The sequence below is a fragment of the Syzygium oleosum genome, unplaced genomic scaffold, assembly GCF_021117445.2.
Source record: "Syzygium oleosum isolate NSW1041296 unplaced genomic scaffold, Sole_v2.1 Sole_v2.59, whole genome shotgun sequence".
NCBI classification, from domain to species: Eukaryota; Viridiplantae; Streptophyta; class Magnoliopsida; order Myrtales; family Myrtaceae; genus Syzygium; species Syzygium oleosum.
The window spans coordinates 921515-948235 of NW_026607543.1; the positions used below are offsets into that span (position 1 = coordinate 921515).

Consider the following 26721-nt stretch of genomic DNA (forward strand, 5'->3'; position numbering starts at 1 on the left):
GCTCCATCCATTTACAAGTCCAAGTTCAACGGTGATCGCACAAACTCTACATCTTGCACTTGAGAAAGGGCTCGATCTCACAGGAGTCAAATTCATCTTCGTTTAACCCGTCTTTATTGTCTCTGTATGGCGATAGCATTGAGGACGCCTAATGTGGGCGCACACCGCCGATTGACAAAGCCGTAGCTAGAGAGGGAGATCATGGTGTGTGCTCATCACTGATGACAATACAACATTCGGTGATCAACCATCGATCGTTTTACTTTGATGCAGTCACGGATTGTTCTTACAATACGAGAACCCTGCTAACTTGGCTACGATGATCCACTTTGATATATTGGTTTTGTTTTGCTTTCCAGCTTTCTGGGCTTTGCTTCGTTTGGAAGCCTTCAGGAATTTGCTATGTATCTCTCATGTACCATTTTGAAAATGAATGAACTTTTCTTTTGACAAAAAAAAATATTTTGATAAATCGCTTCCGAACCCCATTGGCCGGTTAATAAGGAATTTTTAATTTTTTCAAAAAGCTTCCCTTTTTTTTTTTTATTGGGCAGTGAAAGGAGTGGTCCGGTAGGAACACAATGCGGGTGACTGATTCCATGCCACCCAAGGATGAAGACAAGTTTGATTCTCTTCCTCCTTGTTATCTTATGGAGAGTCATCACTCGTATTAAATTCTTGTCTTTCGACCTTTAAACAACTTTTCACAACAACTAGTCATCGAACAACGAGGTCCGAAATCCGCCGTGATGGAATCCACAGCCGACATGACGCGTCGGGACTCTTAACTTTAAAATCACATCAATTCAAATGGAACTTAACTATGCTCGTTTCGCCGAACAAATTTATATTTCAAGATATTATGTACTAACGAAGCATCGTACCATCTATGTTCCCCTCTATATATATATATCATGTAATGTGGGTGGTTGGACCTAAATTTTAGGAATATTGTGACCGACACTCACATATTTCAAAACTAGAATAGATCAGACCCACGAGGGACTAGCTGACTAATATTAAAATGGGCAAGTACTAGCCACTTAATTAGTATTGCATTCGGAATTTTTCTTAATATTCTTCTTATCGAAAATGTAAAAAAGTGCCACTCCTCTAAGACACTTGTTAAGCCTTATTAAATAAAGAACCAAAAATTTTCCATAAATTCTCCAAAATGCTTACTTCTCAAATTTTCAGAGTCCCTCGAAAATCGTTATATTCATGTGCGAGTTAATTGAATTTGCGCTCACGAGACATTTATTAACAAGACCGATTCCTTATTTAATAGTGATGCTGGTAATTTTGTTATTAGGCCGGGTGCGGTTGATTATCCATCCTAATAAGTAATAAGAGACTCAATTAGTGAGGCCTAAGGGCCACTTTAAATTACCTGTATCTCACTTCTTAGGACTGCTCTCGACAAGGGAAAAGAAGCTGATAAGGTTTCCAAGAAAATAAGTCTGGAGCCATCAGTTACAATCATATCAGCAAGGGAAAGTACATTGGTAAACAAGAGTGACATATTAAAAGACTTAGTTGTCCGAAATGAAGTCATGTTCTTGCCATGCTAGTGTTTTGCAGTTCTATGAGACAAGACTAGCATCCTTAACCAAGTTTAGCAGTTCATCTAACAATCAAAGTGCGTTCTTCGTTGCCGCAATCAACGAAGCCTTGACATCCGCAATTCCATTATTTTGCCGAGCTCGAATTGTACCGGAACCAATCTGCAGCGCTTCAGGTCCGATCAGTTATATTGGACATCCACGATGCACATTTCTTGCTTGATACAGTGCAATCTCCCATCCCTCTTGGTTAGCTGCCTCCATTAGATTCCATTTCCAGTTTATTACAGTCCAAGAGAAGAACCAGACAGAGCCAATCTTCTAGAGGAATTATCATAATGCAAATGTTACGTCCGTCATGGTCAAACTAAGCTATTTGGATGACCGGTTGGAATGAAGATGAAACCGTCCCTTGTTTTCATCCATGATATAAGGCAAAAGCTTCCTGACCATCTCTCTTGTTCTCTCTATTACTCTCTCTCTCTTCCAGAAATTTCAATCTCAGGCCCTGAGTCCTGGAAATAGCACAGAGAGAGCCATGGAGATTGCTTCAGACAAGGCCAATGAAGCCAAACAGGTCACAAGCAAAAAGGGTGGACTCAAGACCATGCCCTTCATCATAGGTCACTTCTTAATCACGCAATTCTCTTTATCTGCTCACAAGTCACAAGCAGAGTGTTCTTGTTTTGAACTCATTCATTTTCTTGTTCTCTGAGAAATTTGATAACAGAGTCTCAGTTTTGTTCAGTTTGTGTTCTTGGAGATTGTTTTAATGATCTGACAATAAATATCATAAATCTAAATGTTGATGCAGCAAATGAGATATTAGAGAAGGTTGCTGGGTTCGGGCTACTTCCGAATATGATCTTGTACTTGATTTTTAAGTATCACTTCAATGCCGCTTCGGGTGCGAATGTCCTCTTCTTGTGGTCAGCCATATCAAACTTCACGCCCATTCTAGGCGCTTTTCTTTCCGACTCTTGCTTGGGTCGGTTCCGTGTCATCGGGTTCGCATCGGTCATCAGCCTTCTTGTAAGCACCAATTGCGTGTGTTCCAAAGCAACGAACTCAGTTTCACTATACTAGTGTTCATGATGTTCTCTTTCTTATGTATCTTTGTTAATTTGTTTTTCTTTCATCAGGGCATGACCCTGTTGTGGTTGACAGCCCTTCTCCGAGATGCCCACCCTCCACCGTGCGACCTAAGGAGCAAAACCTGCGAATCCCCAACTTCGGCACAGCTCCTGCTTCTGTTTTCCTCTTTCGCCCTCATGTCCGCCGGGGCGGGCGGAATCAGGTCGTGCTCCCTAGCATTCGGGGCAGATCAGATCGACAATCCCGATAACCCCAAGAACGGGCGGATCCTGCAGACGTTCTTCAACTGGTACTATGCATCGGTCGGGGTTTCGATCATGATCGCAGTAATTGTGATAGTTGACATCCAGAATTCGTATGGTTGGGTGATCGGATTCGGGGTTCCGGTGGGGCTCATGTTTGTCTCAGTTGTGAGCTTCTTCTTGGGATCTTCACTCTATGTCAAAGTGAAGGCGGACAAGAGCCTCTTCACCGGCCTTGCTCAGACCATAGTAGCTGCCTGGAAAAAGAGGCACTTGGAGTTGCCCAACATGAGCCATGATGCCGTGTATTACCATCACAAGGGCCCCAATATTACTACACCAAGCGAGAAACTGAGGTAATTGTACTTTGGAATCATCACGCAGTCATTTGTGCGGAAAGTCAGTTTGTTCCGCAACATCAGATAAGGCTGGCAATTTTAGACATGACCCGTTCGCTCAACTTGGGGGCAACATGCGATCAATGTTCCGCGGGTTCTTTATCTATTTATATGCGTTTACACACATTTACTTAAATGGGTTAACATGTTATTGTTACCAACACGATGAGTTTACATATATACAGATACACTAATATGTTTTTAAGCATATCTTTGCACATTTACAAAAATTTAGATTCTGGGAATGTTAAGATATCTTTCTGTGTAACCTATTCAATGGACATGTTGAGTTTGAATTTCAAAATTATGACACCATTAGTATAAGCGTAGTCTTAATTTAACATGACATGATAATGGCCCAAAGATATGAATTAACAAAGTTTTTATCAGGTGGTGGATGAAAAATTGAATCTTTTATTTCTCTCTCCACAGGTTCCTAAACAAGGCTTGCCTTATGAACAATCCTGAGAAGGACCTGGACTCCGATGGATTGGCCATAGATCCGTGGCGACTCTGCACAGTCAAGCAAGTTGAGGTGCTCAAAGCCCTGATCAGGGTCCTTCCCATCTGGTCCACGGGCATCATTATCGGCGTGACCATAAGCCAGGGCGCCTTCCCGGTCCTCCAGGCGAAGACCATGGACCGACGCTTCCTCTTCGGCATCAAAATCGCCCCGGGCTCCTTCGGCGTCTTCAGCCTCCTGACACTCACGATATGGGTCGGGATCTACGACAGGATCATCATCCCCCTAGTCTCGAGGTTGACCAAGCGGCCCCGCGGGCTCACCTTCAAGGAACGGATGGGAATCGGGCTCCTCATCTCCTGCATAGCCATGTTCGTGTCAGCTGCGGTGGAGCACAAGCGGCGAGCCGAGGCGATCCGGGAAGGGTTTGGCGAGAACCCGCGTGGGGTCCTGAAGATGTCTGCGATGTGGATCGTCCCACAGCATTGCTTGACCGGGCTAGCAGAGGCATTCAACGCAATCGGGCAAATCGAGTTCTACTACTCCCAATTTCCCAAGAGCATGTCAAGCATTGCGGTGGCGCTTCTTACCCTTGGAATGGCAGTGGGCAACTTGGTTGCAAGTCTAATTGTGAGCATCTTGGACCACTTGAGCAAGAGAAGTAAGGATGGGACATGGATTTCCACAAACGTGAACAAGGGTCACTATGACTATTACTACTGGATCTTGGCGGGTTTGAGTGTGATCAATTTCTTCTACTTCCTCGTATGTGCTTGGGCTTATGACGGTGGTGAGGAGCGAAAGGTTTGGGTTGAGGATGAATTGGAGGATGATCAAGAGAGTCATCAAGCGTCTCCAATGAAAATTCATGCTTGATCTTTACTACTTGTTGGCTACATAATGCCGATGTTTTGGCTGAGTGTGTAACTGGTTGAATCTCAGTGCCAATGATGTATCGTTGATGCGTGATCTACCAAGCATGCACTTAGCAAGCCAGAATCAATCTTAACATGGACTCTCCCTCCCGCCCTCCTCACTTCAATTGTGCATGAATTGTAGGGAAAATTATCAATTCAGTCCTCAATCTATAGTACGAATACCAATTTAGTCTGAAACTTTCCAATTTTATCAATACAGTCCTAAACCTTACTACATTCTAATGATACCCTTCCAGCCAATTGTTGCTGAAAATCGCTAATGTGATGATTCACAGTTTTCCACATCAATATACCATGTAGGATGGCCGGCCAGCAATTACTGGATGCCATGTCCGCAATTTTCAATGACTATTGTTCGGAAGGACTACATTGAAATTTTGTGCAAAGATTTAAAACTAAATTGGCAAAGTGAAAAAATGGAAAACTGAATTAACATCTATGTAATAGGTTTATGACTAATTGGATAATTATCCTGCAAAAAATGTACAGCATGTCAAACAACTACATGCCCTTCTTTCAACCTCTTGTCATGGAGGGGAGAGTTTAAGCTATCATAATAAGTCTCTCCCTCCTCTCCCCTCTTGTTGATTTTGCTTTCTTTTTTTTTTTGTGTTCTCGCTCGTCTCCCTTCTAATCTAGATTTGGAAGCTCTCCTCATTTATGCTTTCAAGGATTTGATTCCCCATTGCTTCGTCCATTTACAAGTCCAGCTTCAATGGTGATCGCAGAAGCTCTGCGTCTTGCACTTGCAATAGGGCTCGATCACATTGGATTTAGCTCCATTTTGGTTTAACTCGTTTTAGTTGTCTCTGTATTGCCATGATGTTGAGGACACCGAACATGGGCGTGTACCGTCGAATGGCAAAGCCATAGCTGGAGAGAGAGATCTTGGTGTGTGCTTATCACTAATGATGATGCAAGATTTGATGATCAGCCGCCGATTGTTTTGCTTTGATGCAGTCACAGTTCTGTTCTTACGGTATGAGATGATGTTGGCTAACAGTATCATTTAGAGTAGGTGAATAGGTGATTTCAAAATAAAAATTTAACAAAATATTGCAGAATTAAAAGCGTTAAGTTTGATATAATTATAACCGGGTAATACAGTGAATTGATATAATGCAAACTGGTTATATCAAGCAATACAATGCAGTGTGTTCCTATCCAGCAATAAATGAATATGAACAAGGAGATAAAGAACAATGGACACAGAGCTTATAGTAGTTCGGCTTAATGTAATATTGCATCCTACACTCCCACACTAACAACTTACGGATTGGATTCCACTAGAAATCTTCTTGAAGTTAGAGTAGAATGTACCGCTTATACTCAAGCACTTCTCCTCGAAGCTAGTGTTACTTATATCTAAACTGATGGATTTCACTATCTCACACCTAATCACAAATTATAACTCTGCCAACGCTTCTAAAAAGATTACAAGTTTTTAATACTCTCATAAGACAATGAAAGAAGATAAAAGCTTTCTCTGAAATTGGAAATTGCACCCTCGATCAATATTCTTCTCCTGGCGTCCTGTTGATCTCCTTTAATACTCCTTTGCATCCAATCTTCCCATTGGACAATCGTCGAGGAAAATCAAAATGGCCGTTGAAGTGTATCAATCAAAATTTCGTGGATTTGGTCATCTATACAATCAAATCTTGATCTCCAGAAATAGAATAGCTCTAGTTATGGAAAGTATCTTGTCTTCCGGAAAATTGTCAATCAATCAAGATATCTTGCGTGATTGAATATTTCGCATAGATAATCTTTAGGGTTAATACCACGAAAAACCCTAAACTGGTACACATGTGACAAATTTACCTCAAACTATTTTTTTGACCACAAAAAATCTCAAACTAGTACACCTGTGATAATTTTACCTCGAACTATTTTTTTGACCACCAAAAACCCAAAACTGGTACACCTGTGATAATTTTACTCTTAACTAATTTTTTAATATTATTTTTTACTTTTTCGAATTTTTTTATTTTTTATTTTTCCTTTCCTTTTCTTTTTTTTTCCTTCATCTTCTTTATCTTCAATCTATGGCCGGTCGCTAGTCCGACGATCGGCTAGAGGCGGGGACCGACGAGGTCGACCTCGCCCAGAAGCGGCGAGGTTGAGCCTCGCCAGCGACGGCGAGGACGACCCCTCGCCGGCAATCGGCGAGGTCGGCCTTGCCCACCCCTGGCGAGGTTCGACCTCGCCAGTTACCGGCGAGGGGTCATCCTCGCCGTCGCTGGCGAGATTCGACCTCGCCGCTTCTGGGCGAGGCCGACCTCGCCAGCCACTGGCGAGGTTCGACCTCGCCAGGAGTGGGCAAGGCCGACCTCGTCGGACCGGTGATCGGCCATAGGTTGAAGATAAAGAAGATGAAGGAAAAAAAAAAAAAGAAAGGGAAAGAAAAGAAAAGAAAAGAAAATTTAAAAAATTCAAAAAAGTAAAAAATAATATTAAAAAATTAGTTCGGGGTAAAATTGTCACGGGTATACCAGTTTTGGGTTTTTGGTGGTCAAAAAAATAGTTCGGGGTAAAATTATCACAGGTGTACCAGTTTGAGATTTTTTGTGGTCAAAAAAATAGTTTGGGGCAAATTTGTCACAGGTGTACCAGTTTAGGGTTTTTCGTGGTATTAACCCTAATCTTTAAAGTTGATGGTTAATGAAAATCTTCTAAATTAAATATGCATACCAGATTACAAGCCGTCAAGGGAAGAGATAAAATATTTCAAATAATGTTGAAGCATGTGGCAAGATTGTTAGCGCATGTAGTGTAGATGCTCCACTTATATTAGCAGTCTCTAATTATATTAAGCTTCCCGGTTATAAGATAATATCAGACTTTTCGCCAGTCTTCTGCTTACATAAGATTGCTTCTCATTAGGCACTTCGAGTACAATAGTGATGTACATCGAGTAGGCTGTTTCCTTCGTATCTCCATGTCTTTATAAACTTGCCATTCTTCTAGACTTGTTCACATTGATCCGTCCTTCTAGCTATATAGAATCTTTCCACTCATCATCTCAAGTTTCCTTTTTACACGGATACTACTTGAAACACAAACAACTTCGTGCATATATCAAAGTCTCAATAAATTATGGATAGTTTTGTCAACTTCAAAATATATTAGGAGATTTTCTTAGCACGAGACTCCTGCCAACTTTGCTCTAACGATCCACTTTGATCTCTGGATTTTGTTTTGTTTTCCAAGTTTATGGGCTTTGCTTTGCTTTGCAGCCTTCTAGAATTTGCTATGTGTCTCTCAAGTACCGTTTTGGAAATGAATGAACTTTTCTTATGGAAAACAAAAGCATGTTTTGAGGAATCGCGTCCAAACCACATTAGCAGGTTATAAGGAATTTTTGTTTTTGTTTTATTGGGCAGTGAAAGGAATGGTCCGGTAGGAACACATTGCATATGGCGCTTAGCTACAAATCCTTTTCACGCCACCCAAGGTTGAAGACAAGTTTGATTCTCTTCCTCCTTGTCATCTTATGGATAGTCATCACTTATATAATATTCTTGTCTTTCGAGTTGTAAACTACTTTTCACACACTAGACAGTCGAACAACGAGGTCCAAAATCCGCCTCAATGGAATCCATAATCAACACGATACGTTAGGACTCTGACATCAAACAAATTGGATCGATTCAAATTGAACGTAACTTCATTGATTCCGTCAAACGAATTCGTTTTTCATTGCGCCGCTTAAAATGCGAGGTATCATGTACTAACAAAGCATTGCATCTGCCCCTCTCCCTCTATCTATCGAGAATCTATATTGTATACCTATCATGTAATGTGAATGGTGTACTTGTCTACGAGACTCTTCGTACAATTTGAGTGTGCTGTTGGAACTGAGGTGAAAAAGGAGGGATTGTGTCAAGTGATGGTACGGTAGTTTCTCAAATAGCCACCTTCAAGTACATTTTTTTGGTGCTCACCAATGTGCTAATTATTTTCCCATTATCTGATTATTTATTGCTGCCAATATTTTTTTGGGAATATGTGAAATTATTGTCGACCCAGGTTAGCAGAGCAAATATTAAAAACTATTTGATTCTTGCTCTAGGAAATTGTTATTTTTATAGAGAGCTAATTTGATTTGTGCTCGCGAGGCATTTGTTAATGGTCTGATTTCTTATTTAATAGTTATGCTCGTAATTTCGTTAGTATTGCGGGTCGGATTGATTGTCCATCCTAATAAGTGATAATAAGACTGAATTAGTGAGAACTAAGGACCACTTCAAACTGAGAAAATTATTTAAAATTGTTGAGGAAAACTCCTATTAATTTTGAAGTTGACAAAACCTTCTATGTTATTGTAAATCTGATACTTATTCTGAATTATTCCAGGTCCGTATATTCCGGAAGCTCGAAGAAAGTTATTCGACTTTACAAGCTGTCAAGTATATTTTTGAAGACCCACATAATCGAAGTTCCGAGATTCTGAAGCGTAAGATATTCAGATGCAGATGAGTTATTCGGATGCAAATGCGACGAAGAAATTATTCAGACGAAGAAATTCGTCGACGAAGAAATTATTCGACGCAGAAATTCTTCGACGCTTGACGCAGGAGTTCTTCCGATGCGACGCAAAATATCTTCGACGTTGATAATCGTAACATAACATAACAGCTAGTGATCCGGTATGGATTTCACGAAGGAATGTTCGATTGTCTCAATCAATCAAACCGATTGACAATCAAACATCATGACAAGAATGCATTACAACGGACAAAGTTCTACTTATGGAAACCAAGATTCGATTGTATGGGCGATAGAATCCGCGGATTAGATCCACAACCAACGGCTACTCAATTTCTTACTATACAAATCGTCCAAGGTAAAGATTGGAAGATGATCCTCCGAAAGCTGTCCAACGGCTAGTTTGGAAGCATAGGAGTATTTAAGGAGATCAACGAGCAGCGGAAGGAAGTACGAATCAAGAATCAACAAGTCCAAAGTCGAGCTTAATCCAATCATTTTTCTCTTGTCATTCGAGCCAAATATTAAGATCTTGAGGGACACTTTGTAAGAGTGATTGTGTGAGATAGAGAGTCCTATCATACACAAGAGTGTTAACACTCAGAAGTTGTAATTCCTCTTGATTACATAGTGAAATCCACAAGTAGGTACGAAGCGTGGGAGAGTGGACGTAGGCTTGCTATAAGCCGAACCACTATAAACTTGTGTGCGATTCTCTTTCCCTTATCTCTTACTTTACATTCTCGCACATCAAGAGCACCGTCTATATAATCCGTCTTGAATCGAACTTTATTCAGACTCTTCTGTGATTTATTTCGTTTCCGCATAAATTACTAAAAATTGTTTTAGATCACCTATTCACCCCCCTCTAGGTGATCCTTGCTAGCTACATCAAAAATGTCCTAAACATATTACAATTATATTAATTCAGTCCTAAATCTTTTTTTTTTTTTGCAAAACGACTCCTAAACCTTTTTTATTGGTACTAATTCACTTCATCCAACCAATTTTAGCCGGAATCGTTGACATAGACGCCAGCCATTCTACGTGGCGCGGCTGACATTGATATAGACACTTTTTAATAATATTTTAATATTTTTCGAATTTTTTTTCTTTCTCTTTCTTTTTTTTTCCTTCCCTTCATCGTCTTCCTCTAATAGGTCATTGGACCTCAGCGACCAGTCGTAGGCAAGGTACGGTGAGGTTGAACTGGCCCACCTATGGCGTCGTCGTGTTTGAGCTCGTCCTCGAGTCTCTTTGCCTCAGCCATGACTCCCAAGATCTACTCAACACTCTCTCCCTCGACGACTCTTGCTTTTAGCCCTTTGTGTTTATGTTTCTTGAGTTTCTGGAGGATAGATCGATGTAGGACATAGATCTGGCGAGGCTCAACTTGACCTTGGCGACCGGCCAAAGGCGAGGGCCAGCAAGGTCGACCTCACCTAACAACTGGTGAGGTCGAGCCTGGCAAGTGGCTGGTGAAGTCGACATCGCTGGCCCATGCCTCTGCGACTAGCTGGAGAAAGAAGAAAGGGAAAGAAAAAAAAAAGTAAGAAAGAAAAGAAAAAAATTCAAAATTCAAAATTCAAAAAATATTAAAATATTATTTAAAAAGTGTTCACGTCAACACCGGCCGCGCCACGTAAGATGGTTGGCGTCCATGTCAACGAATTATGGTCAAAATTGGCCCGATTGACTAAATTGGCATAAATGCAAAAGTTTATGACTCAATTAGCAAAACAAAATGTTCGAGACTGAATTAGCACAATCGCAATAGATTTAGGATTTTTTTAGTAATTCTCCCCTTCAAATTGCCTATCTATATCTCACTTCTAAAAGCAAGATAAGGACAAATAAGACAGCTCTCAAAAAGGGAAAGAAGAGGATAAGGTTACACCTTGTCACCAGGGGCACAACGTGCTTTGCACAGTGTCTTGTAACTAGAGGTACAATGCTAGCAATTCAGTTACAAAATACTGTGCAAAGCATAGGCCAACACAGCAAGAACCCGAGAGTTCTACCTTATCGCCTCAAGTGTGGGAGGCTACAATACCTGTCTACCTGGCGATAGCCAGTTGAAACTGACGTGGACTCTACCTTCTTCACCCAAGGCCTCCTAAGTTCCCTCCCGTTGTTTTTCTTTCCGGGAAAATGGGAATACGGAGGGAATTTACAAGGAGATTTCCTCCACTATACCGGAGAGTTTCTTCCCCTGTCTCCTATTGAGCCTTTTAAGGTCCTACAGGATAAATAAGACAACTCTCAAAAAGCGGAAAGAAGCGGATAAGGTTTCCGAGGAAAGAAATAGCGGCTCATTAAATTACATCACTAGATTCAATTATAATAGTAAAGGAAAGGACACTGGTAAACAAGAGTGACATATCAAAAGACTTGGTTGTGTGAAGTTATGTTCTTGCCATGTTAGTGTTATACAGTCCTATGTGCCAAGACTAGTATCCTTAATCAGACTTAGCTTTTCTTGTCACGTTCAAAGTGCGTTCTTCATTGCCGCAATCAAATGAAGTCTCCTCATATGCAATTCCATTATTTTGCGAAGCTCCAATTGTACCGGAACCGATCTGCAACGCTTTGGGGTACAATCCGATCAGTGTTCAGTTTAGGATATTGGACAAACATTACTTGCTTGATGCAGTGTAATCTGCATCATCGCTATCTCGGTCTTCATGGTTATGTCACGGCCCGGAGATATGGATCGATCTCTAGGGTTTTTGAATGAAGGACCATGACTGATCCATAAACGGGTTGACCTCGATACTAAGTCCTAGGGTTTTCTTGCAAGTTCTAAAATACTTTTGGGGGCTGGCAATATTGTAAATGTACAATTCTGTAATAAATGGAGGTAGTTGGTAGATGGGCAGATGCAATCTCCATCGTTAGATCAAGAAGAGATCTACGGATACGGTTGGGTCTGTATTTGTATATAAAGGGGTCTCATCGCTCTCATTTGTATCTCATTCTCGCAAGTGAAATACAATCCAGAGCTTCTCTCTCTAAAAATTTCTCTTCCTAGGGCTGCACGACCTAGTTAACTGCCTCTATTAGATTACATTTCCAATTTATTATGGTCCAAGAGAAGAATCGGAGAAAGCTAATCATCAAGAGAAATTGCTATAATGCAAATGTCAATTCCGTTGTGGTGAAATCTTCTATCGGATGACCAATTATAATGCAAATGAAACCGTCTCTTGTTGTGATCCATGATACAAGGCGAAAGCTGCCTGACCATCTCTCCTGTTCTCTCTCTCCAGGAATTTCAATCTCCGGCCCTGAGTCCTGGAAATAGCACAAAGAGATCCATGGAGATTGCTTCAGACAGAGCCAATGAAGCCAAAAAGGTCACGAGCAAAACGGGTGGACTCAAGACCATGCCCTTCATCATAGGTCACTTCTTGATCACACAATTCTTTGTTATCTGCTCACAAGTCACAAGCAGAGTGTTCTTGTGTTAAACTTATTCATTTTCTAGTTCTCTGAAAATTTTGACAACATAGTCTTAGTTTTTTTCGGTTGATGTGTTCTTGGAGATTGTTTTAATGATCTGACAATCAACATCATAAATTTAATTGTTGATGCAGCAAATGAGATATTGGAGAAGTTTGCTGCTATCGGGCTACTTCCAAATATGATCTTGTACTTGATTAATAAGTATCACTTCAATGCCGCTTCGGGTGCAAATGCCCTCTTCTTGTGGTCGGCCTATCGAACTTCATGCCCACTCTAGGCGCTTTTCTTTCCGACTCTTGCTTGGGTCGGTTCCGCGTCATCGGGTTCACATCGGTGATCAGCCTTCTTGTAAGCACCGATTTTGTGTGTGTTCCAAAGCAACGAACTCAGTTTCACTATACTAGTGTTTGATCATGATGGTCTCTTTCTTATGTTCTTTGTTAATTTGTTTTTATTTCATCAGGGCATGACCCTGTTGTGGTTGACAGCCCTTCTCAAAGATGCCCAGCCTCTGCCGTGCAACCTAGGGAGCAAACCGTGCGAATCCCCAACTTCGGCGCAGCTCCTGCTTCTGTTTTCCTCTTTCGCCCTCATGTCCATAGGGGCGGGCGGAATCAGGTCATGCTCGCTAGCATTCGGGGCAGATCAGATCGACAATCCTGATAACCCCAAGAACGGGCGGATCTTGCAGACGTTCTTCAACTGGTACTACACGTCAGTTGGAGTTTCGAGCGTGATCGCGGTGACTGTCATAGTCCACATCCAGAATACGTGCGGTTGGGTGATCGGGTCGGTTCGGGGTCCCAGTGGGGCTTATGCTTATCTCAGTTGTGAGCTTCTTCTTGGGCTCTTCACTCTATGTCAAAGTGAAGGCAAACAAGAGCCTCTTCACCGGCATTGCTCAGACCACAGTAGCTGCCTGGAAAAAGAGGCACTTGGAGTTGCCCAACACGAGCCATGATGCCATGTATTACCATCACAAGGCCTCGAAAGTTACTGCACCAAGCGAGAAACTGAGGCAAGTGTTTACTCAGAATATGCTTCTGAATAAGCCGGTCAGCCAAGCTAATAGGACAGAGAGCAATGACGTTTATTGATTTTCTCTTCCTTATGCATTGGAATCATCATGCAGTCATCTCTAGAGAAAATACGTTCTGCAACATCAGATAGGGCTGGCAATTTTAGACACCATCTGCTTACTCAACATGGAGGCAACATATGGTTAAGTGTGTTCAGATCAAGTTTAATTGTCTATGGGATTTTAATCCGTTCGTGACACGTTTACACACATTTACTTAAATGGGGTTCACTTGTTATCGGCACCAGCACGATGAGTCTACACAAACTTGAATACGTTCACATACATTTAAGCATATCGTGACACATTGATATAAGAATTTAGATTTTGGACACGTTAAGATATCTTTTCATGTAACCATTTCTATAGTCATGCTGTGCTTGGATTTCAAAGTTAAGACAATATAGATAAAAGTGTCGTGCTCCGGTTAAGTCTAAATTTAACGTGAATCGTCCCTGAGAAGGACTTGGTGGGGGATCTTTCATTTCTCTCTCCACAGGTTCCTAAACAAGGCTTGCCTCATAAACAACTCTGAGAAGGACCTGGACTCTGATGGATCGGCCATAGATCCATGGAGACTCTGCACAATCAAGCAAGTTGAGGTGCTGAAAGCCCTGATCAAAATCCTTCCCATTTGGTCCACCAGCATTGTGATCGCCGTGACCTTAAGCCAGGGCTCATTCCCGGTCATCCAGGCGAGTACCATGGACCGACGCTTCCTCTTCGGCATCAAAATCCCGCCGGGCTCCTTCGCCATCTTCGGCATCCTGACCCTCATGATATGGGTCGGGATCTACGACAGGATCATAGTCCCCCTCGTCTCGAGGTTGACCAAGCGGCCCCGCGGGCTAACCTTCAAGGAACGGATGGGGATTGGGCTCCTCATCTCCTGTGCAGGCATGTTCGTATCAGCCTCGGTGGAGCACAAGCGGCGAGCCGAGGCAATCCGGGAAGGGTTTGTTGAGAACCCGCATGGGATCCTGAAGATGTCGGCGATGTGGATCGTCCCGCAGCATTGCTTGATCGGGCTAGCAGAGGCATTCAACGCGATCGGGCAAATCGAGTTCTACTTCTCCCAATTTCCCAGGAGCATGGCAAGCATTGCGGTGGCGCTTCTTACCCTGGGAATGGCAGTGGGCAACTTGGTTGCGAGCCTGATCGTGAGCATCTTGGACCACTTGAGCAAGAGAAGTAAGGATGGGACATGGATCTCCACAAACGTGAACAAGGGTCACTATGACTATTACTACTGGATCTTGGCGGGTTTGAGCGTGATCAACTTCTTCTACTACCTCGTATGTGCCCGGGCTTACGAGGGTGGTGAGGAGCGAAAGGTTTGGGATGAGGATGAATTGGAGGATGACCAAGAGAGTCATCAAGGGTCTCCAATGACAATTCTTGCTTGATCTTTGCTACTCGTTAGCTACATAATGCCGATGTTTCGTTGATGCAATTTGTACCAAGTATGTGCTTAGATGATCTCCTTGTTTTCTCGATTGCCTTTTATACAAGGGATTGGATTATCAATGAAATATCGAAAAATTCGAGGAAATTCGATGAACAAATTGATAGGGGCGGAATGAATTGGACCATTTTCTTGAGCGACAAAGTATACAGTACATCCGGCATTTCTAACCGAGGTTCAGCCAGCAATTCTTTCTCCCTATCCCTTAGGATGTCCTCTCTCCTAGCCGCCGCCCAGCCCTCTCCTTCCAAAGCTACTACGTCCCAGAGAGGTCCCCCCCCTCTATCTCCCTCTCCTCTCTCCGTCTCTTCATGTTCAAGACTCTTTTCGTTGGTTTCGCGGACGACGAGTCGACTTCTTTCACGGAAATAGAGAGGTTTGTCGTGTGAGCTCTGAAGATCAAAGTGCGAGTGCCTTGGAAGAATTTGTGCTCTCCTGATTTGGTTGTTCGCTTCGGCTCCGAGTGCTTGCTTCATATAGTCAAGCACTCCACAGGTTTCCAAGACTCCTCTGCTGCCGCCTTCACTAGGCGGCTTATCTAAAAGTGATTTTGGGATCGACATCTAGATATAGATATGGGATTTAGAAAGGATTATTTTTTGTGCTCTTTCAACTTGTTGGTGTTTCCACAAAAAAAAAAAACAAATTGGCGCTGTTGTTGTTATGTCTGTACATTGATGGTGCTGGGGATGTCGAACTTAGGCGAGGTGTGCACATCATCTTTTACCAAAGGCGTAACTATTAGAGAGGGATACTCGGCGTGTGCTCATCACTGATGATGATGATGCAAGATTCGGTGATCGGCAACCGGTTTTGCTTTAATACTATGACAGATTTGTTATTGTGAAATGAGCGAGTCTCTCCATACTGTACTAAGGGTCCGTTTGGCAACGTGCCAAACAGTGAAAATTTCTGTTCTTTTGTTCCTAGAAATAGTTTGGGAACAAAAATGCGTTTGGTAAACTTTTTGTTCCCGGGCACATTTTTGCAAAAATTTGTGCCGAGAAACAGTTTTGGAAGAGAAACAAGAAGTAAAAAAAAGTTGCTTCTTGTTTCTCGGCACAATTTTGAGAATCAGTTTTTTTTTTTTTTCTTTTTTCTTTTTCTTATTTTTGTGTTGTTCTTCCCTGGGCTGGGCCGGCCGCCGGCGACCGGCCACAGCCCAGGGCCGGTGAGGGCGTCACGGCCCTCACCGGCGAGGGCGAGGCGCCCTCGCCCAGAGACAGCGAGGCTCGGCCTCGCCCAGACTCGGCGAGGCCGAGCCTCGCCGTCGCAACCCACGGCGAGGTCGACCTCGCTGCGGGTCACGACGGCGAGGCTCGGCCTCGCTGCATCTAGGCGAGGCCGAGCCTCGCCGGCGAGGGCGACCCTCGCCGGCCGCCGGTCGCCGGCGACCGGCCATGGCCAAAGAAGAAAATGGTAGAAAGAAAAAATAAATTAAACAATTCAAAATATTATTAAAATATTATTTGGGAACAGAAATTTTGTATAGTTACCAAACGCATTTCTGTTCTTTTCTACTCTAGGAATAGAAATTCTGGACAGTTTATCAAACGCCTTCAAATACTCAGAAATTGTTTCCGGGCACAGAATAAAAAAAAATCATTTCTGTTCAAAAATAGTTCCCGGGCACAGAATGATATTCATGCGCACCCCAAGTTGATTCACTTTTCAGATTTACTTATTTTGCTAGATTTCCATTTTTTTCTTGAAATTACGTACCTCTCTTTCATAGGAAATGAAAATTTTCCTTCCAACCAAAAGAAAAAAAAGTATCCAATACATCCATCGTCGTCTCGCCTTTTTAATTTGTGGCTCTTTGGTGATTTGTGCACCTTAATTTAACTCAGATCAAGGCGTGCGAAGGCTCAAACATGTCCAATAGATTAAATTTTGTGTGATTGGTTTGGAGCGATTGTGCGATCTATTAGAACTTGATGCTCCAAAAGCGGCCAACGGTTTCCGGCTGAACATCGCCTGGCCGGCACCGAAATACAAGGCGGGGCAGCCGATCGTTGCTTGCTTGTAAGAGCGGGTTGGCATCGTCTTCGTAAAGTAGACTCATTTTTTTCTTAACAGACATATGGACTACTTATAAAAGGCATTGGCAGTTGGCACATAGAAGCTTTCAATCCCAATACTTAATCTCTACGGAAAGTGTCCAATCAGTCCTAAATTAATTGTACATATGCTATTTCAGTCATAAACTTTTCAATTTTGCCGAATTAGATCCAAATCTTTGCTAGAAATTCCAATATAATCATTCCGGTCAATTTTTATCGGAAATCGCTGATTAGACAGTATGCCACGTAGGCCGGCCGGCGATAATTGTATTGTCACGTTATCTATTTCTAGTAAAAATTAATCGAAAGGATTACAGTAAAGTTTCATATAAAAGTTTATGACTAAATTAACAAAATTAAAAAGTTAAAAACTGAACCGACATCCGTACAACAGATTTAGATCCGATTGGGTAATTATTTCCTTAATTTCTTACCTTATTTATCACTGAGCAGTCAATTCAAGAATTCAGAGTTCAGTCGACCTTACTTCTTTGATCGAGTCCCACGTAATTATTTCTTTTTCCCTTGCGTATATACCAAAGACAAGTTGAACAGGTCAAGTCGATCAAAGTACTCGCCGGCTATTTTAAAACAATAATTCTCCAATTATGTTGGCCTTATAAATAATTGGGGAAAAATAGGAAGGTTCATTCAAACCTACCCACCGAGCCTCGTAAGATGAAAGCAGAAATTAACAATTTCCGCTATCAATTAATTGGGAAAATGACACAAACAGACTTTGATTCGATTGTGCAATGTCATCTAGGAATTTTTAATCCATTCAATGATGTCCGTGAACAATTCATAAATGTTCGATCTGGTCCTTATAATTTCAATTTGTTCAATCTGGCCTCTCAACTTCCGTAGCAAAGTCAAATCAGTCATTCGATACTATTCACAAGTTCACGTAATTACACTATTGTCCGAATTCTAGAACATCTTTTCATCTAAAACTATGATATCCTTTTATTCTCTTTTCCCCTTTTTGGACTTCACAAATATTACGATAATTCCATGTAAGTATATTTTAACTTGTAATCTCTATAATAGCAAGTAGCATCTCATTTCGAGTTATATTTATATCAGGTTGATATTCCTTTTATTTTAAGTCGACCGAGGACAAGCTATTCGAAGACAGATAGTCTTCCAATTACGTAGGCGTTATAAATAATTAGGGAAAAACAGGAAGATTGGTTCAAAACCTACCCCATAAAGCCTCATAAGATAGAAGCAGAAGTTAATAATTTCCACTACTAATTAATTCACCTCGTCTAAGAAACATTGCCATCAAAAAACCATAGCCGACATAACACCCCCTTTTGAGATAAGTATACTGAAAATCCTAAAACTTGTCACGAAAGTGCATTTGAGTCCTAAAATTTTCAAAAAATCGAAATTAAGTCTCGAAACTTATCAAGTTAGTGCAATCAAATCCTTCCATGAACTCCGTTCAACTTGACAAACAGAGAATGTTAACAAATTTTAGTACTCGATGCACAAGATTTGATTGTACAAACTCAATAAGTTTAAGAACTTAATTATATATTTTGCAAATTTTTAAAACTCAAGTTTAAGGATAATGGCTAGGACTAGGAGGATGTGAAAGGCGTCCTGACATTAAGATTTTCGAGGTTTAGCCGAGGCTCAGCTCAGGACCTGCACATAGCAGCTGACATGACACCCTCTCTTCATTTCGTTGACTAACCAAATAAAAATAAAACACGTGGCGCGCCCATTTGGAGGGTCCAGGCTCCTTCCCCCTGATCCCGCCCGCACACGATAATCACTTCCCTAGGACCGCCCGGACTCCAACCTCCTCTATCAAATTCGACTCAATGTCGCCCTACAGATCCGCTTATCTCCCCAAACGGCTCCTATATATCCGGATCCAGACATCGCTCCGAATTTACAGGCGCAACCACTTCGGAACCTTCGCTCGCTCTTTCCCTCAACGGCCAGTCCCGCCGATCACCGCCGTCCGTCCCTCCGTCCCTCCGTCCCGTCCCTCCGTCCGGCCAGGAACGCCGAGCCATGGCCCCGATCGCTGTCGGCGACGCCATCCCCGACGGCACGCTCGCCTACTTCGACGAGCAGGACCAGCTCCAGCAGGTCTCCGTGCACTCCCTCGCCGCCGGCAAGAAGGCCGTCCTCTTCGCCGTCCCCGGCGCCTTCACCCCGACTTGCAGGTGAGCGGCCGCGATCGCTTCGCTGTCCCGAGTTTCGCCGTTTCCTCGTAGCGTCGCCTGTTCTCGGCTGTGTTTTCGGAGGGGAAGAGAGGGACGAGTGAATCGCAGTGCGAAGCGTTGAATTCTTCGGCTGAATCAACGATTTCGTCTTTCCGTTTCGTGAATTTCGTGCGTGTCTCGAGTAGCGGGAGCGGATGTTTGATGCGATTAGCTTTGTCCGATCATTGCGAGCCTGGTAGATGTTTGGACTGAAACAAGTCGTAATTCGAAAGCACTTCAATTCGTTTGAAAATAGTGCGCTGTGCTGTTATAATTTGGTCGACCTGTTCGATTAAAGATGAGTTTTTGGAGTGAATAACACTGGAATTGTAACTGCAGTGATCGCCTCATATTTTACTCTCTTTCTTGTACTTTGTTTACGTTGAATGGTTGTGGTTGGTAAGGGGTAGTTGGCTGCCTGATAGTCGAAGAAGCAATTATCATGTAGCTTCGATTTTTCCGGTATTACCTTCGTGTGTATCGTTCGATTTGCAGTTTGAAGCACGTGCCGGGCTTCATTGAGAACGCGGAGGTGCTGAAATCCAAGGGCGTGGATGAGATTCTGTGTCTCAGCGGTATATTCTTCGTCTTTCTCGTCTGTTTTGTGCGATTTCTTACAATTTTTTTTAAGAGTTTCTAGACGATCAGTCCTCTTTCTTTGTCGTCTAATATCGTCATTTCTTGCTATATACGCCGATGCTTTGTTTAAAGGTTGCACATGATTGGTTTGGCATGTTTTTGTCCTTATGATTGAGTAATGGAGTATAGGGCATATACTGGTTAGTGACGAGGTAAAGAAGATATCTTCAATGACTCGACAAATATATTGGTTTCAGCAAATATCAAGAATCATAATCTAATAATAATGCGGATCAGGGACTGTACTGGTTTCTGGAGATTACAAGGAAATGCAAAAGGGACTCTTGTGTAGAGTGTGAAATGTTTTGACTTTGAGCAGTTGTTAGGCATAGTCAGTAGTTGACCATTTCTTTTGGCATCGCTTTCTTCACCCAATTGCTTGTCAAATTATCAGTTGGGAGTATCCATGATTTGACTTTGAGCGGTTTTTCCGAGGCATTAGTCAGTAGATGACCATTTCGTGTTCAATATTTTTCTGTGTTGATCCCATTGCATAAGATCCGCTTGCCGCCCTTGAAAATCCATTAAATAGTTACAAAGTGTCCTGGATAGCTAAACCCATTTGCCTTCAGGCTTGTTAGTGTAGTTGGTATAAGTCTAATTTCATCTAAAATTGTGCCTTGTGGTCAAAAGAGATGCTCGCTATCTTCAGGATTATCTTGGCCTGGAGTCTTCTTAGGAATCTTTAAATAGATTGCTGTTTGCACACCCTCTCTCTGGTTTTACATTTCACTCAAACATTTAAGTTTATTAATTAAAAGCTGTATTGCTAATGACATGGTGAGTTCAAGATCCTGCTCGGGAAACAACTATAGAAAGCTAGTCCAAAAAGAAGAAAGTTTCTGGGTCCTAGGACACTTGAAAGAGCTTGAATCGAAACATTGCACTGTCATTAGAGAAAATATGGCTTTCCTTAATACTCTCGTATCAGTTACTTCGCTTGACTGTACTGCTGAACCCGCACCTCCTTCCGATGATATGTGGCTGTGTGAATTCCATATTTGATTCCATAGTTCAGCTGCTAGATATCGTATGGAGATTATCAAAGAGCTTGCGCCGTCGTCTAGTTAATAAAACAAGTTAGCTTTAGAGCAGATGGCATTCTGTCTGTCTTGGGTAATTTAGTCCTACTGAGTGATTTTTTTTTTTCCCTGAAACCCGCGATGGTCAATTTGGTTCTATTTTTTCAGTGAATGACCCATTTGTGATGAAGGCGTGGGCGAAAACTTTCCCTGAGAACAAGCATGTCAAGTTCTTGGCAGATGGTTCAGCGAAATACACCCACGCTCTTGGCCTCGAGCTTGACCTAAGCGAGAAAGGGCTCGGTACTCGCTCCAGGAGATTTGCTCTCTTGGTCGAGGATCTCAAGGTGAAGGCAGCCAACATCGAATCTGGAGGAGAGTTCACTGTCTCCAGTGCCGATGAAATCCTCAATGCTCTCTGAGTTTTTTTGCCATCCCTCGGCAACGCGGCTTCGGGAGTCTTTGAGCTTCGTGTTAGCTTTGTGTTTGTTGCCATATGGTGGTTTGAGTACGCGTTAAACCCGCCTTATAGACGGTTTATATGTCCTGACTCTTATGTGATATGGTTGTATGGACGTTATGGAATAATGGTCAGGTTCTCATCCTCTTGTCTTTTAGTTTGTTTTCCTCCCTTCTGGATTGTTTTTTAGTTTGGAAGTTTCATGTCAGTGTAGGAGATTATACATGAGCAAGGGCCAACATGCATGGCGTCGGTTGAGGAAATTATAGAATTTCAAATAATGCATATAATCATCAATGACATTAAAGGAGGTTTCAAGTAGAATTATTTTAAATTTAGAGGGTTTAAGCTAAAAGAATTTAGTACAAGGGTGAGATCTTCTAAATTTGGGGTGGCAAAATTAACCCTTTCTAAAATTGTCTATAGCCACGCCACACTTACCCACCGTCATGCGAACGCCGCCGTAGATCATGGCTGCCCCCGCCCGTTTGCCTTCACGCTTGATTCGATCTCTTCTCTGTCCTCCCTCCCTCCCTCCTTGGACAAATCGAAACTTCTGATCTGTCTCCTCAATTTGAGGCCATGGACCTTAGGAGCTTCGATTTGTTTGAGAGAGAGCCAAGGAGGGAGGCCATGTGCAGAGTGATGAGTAGAGAAAACCGGGCCGCGACAACGTTGGAGTAATCGGGTAATTCAGGTGAAAAATCATGGCATGGTGACATGCCTTGACTTTAATATGTAATCATGCCTCTCTTCGTATCAATTTTTTTTATAGAGAAAATAACATAATTAGTCCCTGAACTTTGGCTAATGTGTTATATGATTCTTAAACTTTTAATTTGTTCAATATGGTCTCTGAAATTTAGTTCGATGTGCAATATCGTCCCTAAATTTTTAATTTGTTCAATGTGGTCCTGGACTTTTGGTAGATATTCAATTCAGTTCTTGGATTATATAAAAATGTTTAATATTGTCCCTGAACTCGAATTATGGAAGAACAACATTAAATATTTTCGTATAGTCTAGAGAATATATTGAACATTTTTTAAAAGTCTAGGAATCACATGGAATAAATTAAAAGTTTATGGATCACATTACATATTTGGATAAAATTCAAAAACCATTTATGTCAAGAACCATTTTTTAAAATATCAGTCTAGATTTTTGTGAACCCGGACTAGACTTTATCCAACACGATCGCCGCACAACGAAAATATGATACATTAGGATTTAGGTCTTTGGCAAAAGTGGTGAAGATGCTTATCATGGAGCGACCCCCTCTGGGCCCTTGACCTCGCTCGGTTGATACGTATGCTCAATGAATTTACCAGGCACGAGAACGGGCATAGGAGCCGTTCGAGAAAGGGACCCCCACTCGCTCCATTTTGAAAAACGGAAGATTTTCTGTTGGATTTTCGAAATTCATCGAGAGGGACAAGGAAAAGTGCCAGCAACAGCAGTCTCTCCCCCTCTCTCTCTCTCTCTCTCTCTCTCAACATGGATGCATTTGTCAATGCATTTTCTTGAAACTACGGGACGAACATCTTGCTTGTCTCATTCCTCGTCAAATAGTTAATACGGGCAGAACGCTCTGTAGCACTGTAGCTGGCTCTTTTCTCTTACCTCCTCATCTTCCACCTCTTTTGTTCCCTCTTTCTCTCTGTCTTGTCTTCTTCGTCGGCTGGATTTGGGACCTCCTTCAAAGTGTCCCTCCTGTTTTGGCTGTAGCTTTGGAGAGCTTCTCGTGCGGCTTTGCTGGGGTTTTCTTGTGGGGAAGAAAGATGAGCGCCTCCAAGTTCATCAAGTGCGTCACGGTTGGAGATGGAGCTGTGGGCAAGACTTGCATGCTCATTTGCTACACCAGCAACAAGTTCCCTACCGTAAGTCCTCCTTCTTTTTTGCATTTCTTTAAGGGAAAAAGAAGAGATTTTGGAAGGATTTTGCATATGGGTTTTTGGTGTTTTCAATGTTCAAAGGAACTTTCAGTTGATTTTCCTTTCTTTTTTTGTTTTCTGATTGAGCTATTGACAATGTAGTCCGACAAAGAGGGATATAGAAAGAAGCCATTGAGTGCAGATTGCAGAGGGAGATTTACACTTTGAATAGATTTTATTGTGTTTCTTTCTTGTTTCTTTTGGTGACAGGATTACATACCCACAGTGTTTGATAACTTCAGTGCAAATGTGGCTGTGGATGGGAACATTGTTAACTTGGGATTATGGGATACTGCAGGTGCTCCCGCGTTTATGTTTCTTCTCTTTTTATTTATATGGATTCTTCTTAGAGTATTGCTCAAAATGGGTTTATCCCTATTGGGTTTTCTTTTTCCAGGTCAGGAAGATTATAGCAGGTTGAGGCCATTGAGCTACAGAGGAGCAGATGTCTTCGTGTTGGCTTTTTCACTAATTAGTAGAGCAAGCTATGAAAATGTTCTAAAGAAGGTAGTAATCCCCACGCTTATGCCTTTATGCTACTTTCTTTTCTTTTCCTTTCTCACTTTTTCTCTTTTGGAGTTTGCTTAGTGCATACTGCTTTCTAGATGGTGCTTTACAAAAGAAAAGGCTCCTTAAAGTCCCAATCAGGGGCAATATATATTTTTCTCTCCATGTTTAGCACATGTTCATGGATTTAATCAGTTTTGTTTAGTCAGTTTGCCTGAGCCTGACCATCTACTTTTTGTTTACTTACGAGTTTGCTTGCTTTTTACAGTGGATGCCTGAATTAAGAAGATTTGCACCAAATGTTCCGGTTGTTCTTGTCGGAACAAAACTTGGTAGGCCTCGCCTGAAAGATCACATACTCCACAATTTCCAGTGTGAAAAAAAACATTATTGATCTTTACTGGCTCATGATTGTTGCAATGCAAAACAAGCTAAAGGTTTTTTCCCATTTTCCATCAGATCTTCGCGATGACAGAGGATACGTAGCTGATAACATGGGATACAATTTTATTACAACTGCTCAGGTGAAAGGCTATGACATTTACATTATTAAGTAATGTATGGTTTTGCTTCACGTGCGAAGCTCATGAAGCTTTTGATGAACAGGGTGAAGAGCTCAGGAAGCAAATTGGTGCCGCAGCTTATATTGAGTGCAGCTCTAAGACTCAACAGGTCATTGCTATTTACAAGAATTGGAAACGTGTCTGTCACTTGGAGGATAAAATGCTCTCCTGTCTGATGGTTCATGGTACTGCTCGTAGCTAACAACAATTACTGTTTCAATATTCAGAATGTCAAAGCCATCTTCGACACTGCAATCAAGGTGGTGCTTCAGCCTCCTCGGAAGAAGGAAATGACTAGAACTAAAAGCCACAGGAGGTCGAGCTCTGTGATAGCGTACGCACTCTAATATTCTTTTCTTGCTTCAATCTGTGAGCTATCATCTTGCAGTGAGAAGTTTTCAGTTCGTGATGCTATATTTTAATCAGGGGAAGCATACTTTGTCACCTAGATCCAACAATTCGTAGTACTCAGTGAAACCAGTTTAGTGCATTTGGACATGCAAAATTTTGTAGTTAGAAAGAGACATTTTAAATAGTTTTCTTTTTATCTTTTTCTGTAAGTTTTGTTAGGACTGGTTGAAAGAGTCACATAAGAGTGCCTTGATCGCTAATTTAATTCATAGTTAAGATGTGTGCTTTAGTAGAGTCGATGAACAAAGACAACCATTGTCATCTACGGATCATGAATCAAGATATGTTATTTCTGCTGGAACTACACTGTTAGAGAAATTACGGTGTTGAGGTGGAAAGAGTCATATCAGACACCTCTTGGGTTTCTTCAGTTATATACCAGTTCAAGTCAAGTAACTGTAGAGTAATCTTCTCAAGATCAATGTTATGTTGCGCTAGAGCCTTGCAGTTCGTATGATGCTAGGATGACAATGCTATTTGCATGATGCTGTGACGACAACATGAGCTGCCTTTTTAATATTGACCGTTCTTACTCTTCTCCTTTGGCATTGACGGAGCATGTTTTTTAGCTACTATAACTTAACATGTTGTCATTCTGTTTCTGTTTATCTCATCATTTTACCTGATTAGACACATTCATCCAACACAACTTTGCTAGCTCAATGCCTACATTAATAGCAGACGGTGATTTTTCCGTTGAACGGAGCCTTTCTTTTGCTGCAGGAGTTTTATGTGCGGAGGCTGTGTCGCTTAATGCATATCTAATAGGAGATCGACATCCTACAAATGCTTTTTTGGGGACTGCCGAGGAGCTCCGATTCTTAGAGGTTCAACCTAAGCATAATTTAAGTATATGCGCTGACTGTGTTTCTTTGTAGCTGCACATCCTTTGCCGTAGGCCTCAGCTCGAAATGTCAATCTATTATTACCTTATTTGAATCTTGGAGGTTACTGTTGATTCTTCATGTGTCTTAGGTTCCAACTGCTGTTCCTAATGTAATCTCTATTAGCAAAGTGTCGAAAATGTATCCCGAAATTCTGATTGACCGATAACATTCGATCTCTCCATTGTTTTGGTTCTTCCAATTTTATCAGTGTCAACATATATTTTGCGCTTCGCATGCTGTTTGTTCTCCGGGGCTACCGTGAACTGTCACAAGAGCCCTTGAATCTGATTGCCTGTAGCAATTATTTACTGACATTTGCGTAAGGATTGACTCCGGATAGTTCAATCCTATTAGAAGCTAATTGAGCATTACCCGTAGGATTTTTGCGCCGCCTTCGACTGCAGTTCTTTCGCCAAAATGCAGCAAACGCAACTCCGCAACATCATTTGAGAAGAGCAAGGACCTCCAATCTGCACCCGTGCAAACCTCATTTAGACAATCTCCCGCCTCGACGCTCCATCATACATTGATGTCCTATTAGGATGTGCAAAAATTGCAATCTCAACTGCAAAATTAACCCATCCAAACACAAGTATAGAATGTCAACCTGTACTTGATCATGTTAGTCCAACGTCTTCAGTCTGTAGCTTCATGTCTGTGAGGCACATGAAAGGAAGCATCACAGAGTATGCACATAAACAAACAATAATGCACAAGTCTCTTAGACGATGCACCAATTAATATGTACAAAAATATTTCTGCAGCATCGATACAAGTTTCGTATCGATAAGTTGTGGAATCATAGGCTTCTCA

The 26721-nt window shown here is 41.9% G+C and overlaps 3 protein-coding genes and 1 pseudogene across 3 annotated transcripts; all 4 read left to right on the top strand.

Moving 5' to 3' along the window:
- Positions 1-1663: 1663 nt before the first annotated feature.
- Positions 1664-4875, top strand: LOC115690466 (protein NRT1/ PTR FAMILY 1.2-like). Its single transcript, XM_030616805.2, has 5 exons — positions 1664-1811; positions 2053-2185; positions 2377-2594; positions 2705-3255; positions 3730-4875. Exons 1-5 carry the CDS (start codon positions 1767-1769, stop codon positions 4634-4636), a joined length of 1854 nt encoding a protein of 617 aa, XP_030472665.2. The 5' UTR covers positions 1664-1766; the 3' UTR covers positions 4637-4875.
- A 7459-nt stretch (positions 4876-12334) lies between these two features.
- On the top strand, positions 12335-15162 carry LOC115665683 (protein NRT1/ PTR FAMILY 1.2-like; annotated as a pseudogene).
- A 4064-nt stretch (positions 15163-19226) lies between these two features.
- Positions 19227-21760, top strand: LOC115690465 (peroxiredoxin-2). Its single transcript, XM_030616804.2, has 3 exons — positions 19227-19446; positions 19981-20060; positions 21315-21760. Exons 1-3 carry the CDS (start codon positions 19292-19294, stop codon positions 21566-21568), a joined length of 489 nt encoding a protein of 162 aa, XP_030472664.1. The 5' UTR covers positions 19227-19291; the 3' UTR covers positions 21569-21760.
- A 1384-nt stretch (positions 21761-23144) lies between these two features.
- Positions 23145-26138, top strand: LOC115690477 (rac-like GTP-binding protein ARAC7). Its single transcript, XM_030616816.2, has 8 exons — positions 23145-23486; positions 23751-23838; positions 23938-24047; positions 24316-24379; positions 24507-24571; positions 24654-24719; positions 24838-24944; positions 25745-26138. Exons 1-8 carry the CDS (start codon positions 23388-23390, stop codon positions 25773-25775), a joined length of 630 nt encoding a protein of 209 aa, XP_030472676.1. The 5' UTR covers positions 23145-23387; the 3' UTR covers positions 25776-26138.
- Positions 26139-26721: the final 583 nt, after the last annotated feature.